This window comes from Austrofundulus limnaeus, unplaced genomic scaffold, assembly GCF_001266775.1.
Source record: "Austrofundulus limnaeus strain Quisiro unplaced genomic scaffold, Austrofundulus_limnaeus-1.0 Scaffold97, whole genome shotgun sequence".
Classification (NCBI taxonomy): Eukaryota; Metazoa; Chordata; class Actinopteri; order Cyprinodontiformes; family Rivulidae; genus Austrofundulus; species Austrofundulus limnaeus.
The window spans coordinates 639104-641537 of NW_013952499.1; the positions used below are offsets into that span (position 1 = coordinate 639104).

The 2434-nt window shown below is 46.6% G+C and overlaps 1 protein-coding gene across 1 annotated transcript in view; it reads right to left on the reverse strand.

The window, feature by feature from the left end:
- Nucleotides 1–2434, reverse strand: part of hectd3 (HECT domain containing 3) — a 10480-nt gene extending 8046 nt beyond the window's left edge. The window contains exons 1-5 of the mRNA XM_014013005.1: nucleotides 2337–2434; nucleotides 1543–2030; nucleotides 1177–1430; nucleotides 936–1071; nucleotides 703–824 (exon numbers count right to left, since the gene is read on the reverse strand). Of these exons, the coding sequence (XP_013868459.1) occupies nucleotides 703–824; nucleotides 936–1071; nucleotides 1177–1430; nucleotides 1543–1896 (866 nt within the window). The 5' untranslated portion in view covers nucleotides 1897–2030; nucleotides 2337–2434. The remainder of the gene's footprint in view (nucleotides 1–702; nucleotides 825–935; nucleotides 1072–1176; nucleotides 1431–1542; nucleotides 2031–2336) is intronic.

Consider the following 2434-nt stretch of genomic DNA (forward strand, 5'->3'; position numbering starts at 1 on the left):
TATATATATATATATATATAAAAATACTACAGGAAAATACTACAACAAGTAAACTGCATCATAACACCCCCTGACTGAACTGGGTGGGACAGAAACAGAAGGAGGTTCTTAAAGAGACAGAGGCCAATTTCAAGGCGTTTAGAAGAGGAAGTGATGAGAAGATGTTTGTTTTCTATTTAAACATAAAAACAGCATTTTAATAACAACTAAAGGTGACAATAGATACTTTATTAGGGTATAATATTTAAAGGTATGCTTGAGAAACACATAAAATTGCCTCTTTAAAGTTCCAAAAACTTTTCCATTTGCTTCTCCAACTGCCTAAAATCAGTTCCTGATGAGCGTTACATCATCGCAGCTACAAGCCTTCATGTAAATCAGGCTTTGCTTTGTGTTTTGGTGCTTCTGTTGGAGGGGAGGCGCTAAAAATGCAAAGCACCTGGTAAGAAACCAGATGCAAAGTGGTTAAAACAAAATGAACACAATGAATCTTAGCTGCGGAGACGAGTGGGAAGAACACGGAGAGGAATGCAGAAGGAGAAGTGACCGTTCTCTTATTCTTCATTTACAGAGAGCGTAATGAGACCAGCTGTGTTGCGCGGTGAAAACAGTAGAGTTTCTCCCTGGATTTTGGCAACKATCTTATAAAAACTGCTTTTAAAACTTCTGACAAAAAGTTCTTCCTCAGACTCAGACTCTTACTTGACCACGGTGCCTATCTTCATGTGCAGGCGGATCCAGTGCTGTCCCTGCATGCCGTCACTCTCCCAGTACGTTTCAGTGTCTCCATCTGTCAGACAGCTCGCCCCCCCGCTGGGATCCTCCTGTGGGCAAACACCGGGTCAGTCTGTTTAAATTACTTACAAACATGCTTATAATATATGATTTGGGTCTCTTATTTGGAGCTAAAGGGTTAAGAACGTGACGACGCTCACTGAGCATGAAGACACGTCGATGCTGGTCACACACTGTTTCACGCTCCCCAGGTTCTCGTCCTCTCTTCCTATGTGGTCATAAAAGTAGTGCACCAGGTCCTCATCACATTCGTACGTCCACGTGGGAGGAACACATCTAAAATATTAAACAGGTAATTAAATAATAATAATAATAATAATAATAATAATAATAATAATAAACTCTCTGTTTTCCTAGAAGACTCCACTTGAGCGCGTTTACCTCAGCTTCTGGACGGCGGCGGCGTCACACTCTGAGATGTTGGGCTTGGCGCCGATGTAGAGCGCGTTCTCCACGTCCACCACCTGCTCCCAGCTGCCGCAGGGTTTGTGGTCGTAGCCGAAGAGCCGCTGCTGTCGGCTGACCGTCTCCGGGGACTCCACGGGAACCAACCTGTCGCCCCCCTCCGTGTGCTTACACACCAGGATCCAGCCCTCCTCCAGGTCCTGACCCAGACGATGCTCCTCCAGCTGCTCCTGGGAACGGAAAAGGGATGGTTTGATCATCGTAGCTACAGAACAAACAATAAATCTTCACCTGACAGCAGTGACGACGCGCTGTTTTGTTAATATCAATCTGCACGCTTACCTTGTTCATTTTGACCCAAAGGCCCTGGCTGTTGCAGTATTCTTCCCCCGTGGTCCGAATACACGTCCCTTTCTTTGGCTCAATGTTGTACTTGTACAACTTCTTGTTGTGGGTAACCTGRTAAGGACTCTCAAAGACTGGCAGGAGGGTCTTCCCCACCGTGGAGCCCCCCGCAGMGGCTCCGGAAGAAGCAGAGGAGCTGGACGATGAATCCTTGCAGATCTTGTAGCACACTTCTTTGGGGACGTAGCACAGGCTCTCGGGCACCGGCTCGCTCCTCCTGAAACTCTCGATGCACCTGTTCAGGAAGCGGATCCTGCCGAGCAGCAGGTGAGGGCTGTCACCCACAGACATGATGATGATGATGATGATGATGATGATGATGATGATGAGGATGGTCCACAGCTCAGCAGCAACAGGAGGAGTGGGCGTCAGCTGACATTACACCTCCGACCGGCTTTGTTTCCTGCCTGGATGCAGGGATGCTCCTGTCAAAACAGACAGAACAGAAGCTTCACCAACAGMACACAAATCCTGTTAATGATCCAGCTTGAAGTTCTCTTTTATGGAAAGAGTCTGACATCAGATATCAGCGAACAAAGTCCAGTTTGAAGCGACGCCTCCTTTGGAAAGATAGGAGTTGATGAAGCTAATATGTTAGCATGCCAGCAAGGCGTTATTTAAATGCCCGAGCAGCCACAGCCCTGCTAAAGATTTATCTAAGTCTTTGTCAGGCGAGCGTCGCAAACATTGAGAATAAAGGTCGTCTTCAGAAATAATAACTGTTAAAGTACCTGCCCATAAAACAAATGCTCAGGTTGGCGAAACTCCTCCGACTCGTTCTGTTCGCGTACTGACTTCTGTCAACGCGGAAGCGCAACATTTTTGATCC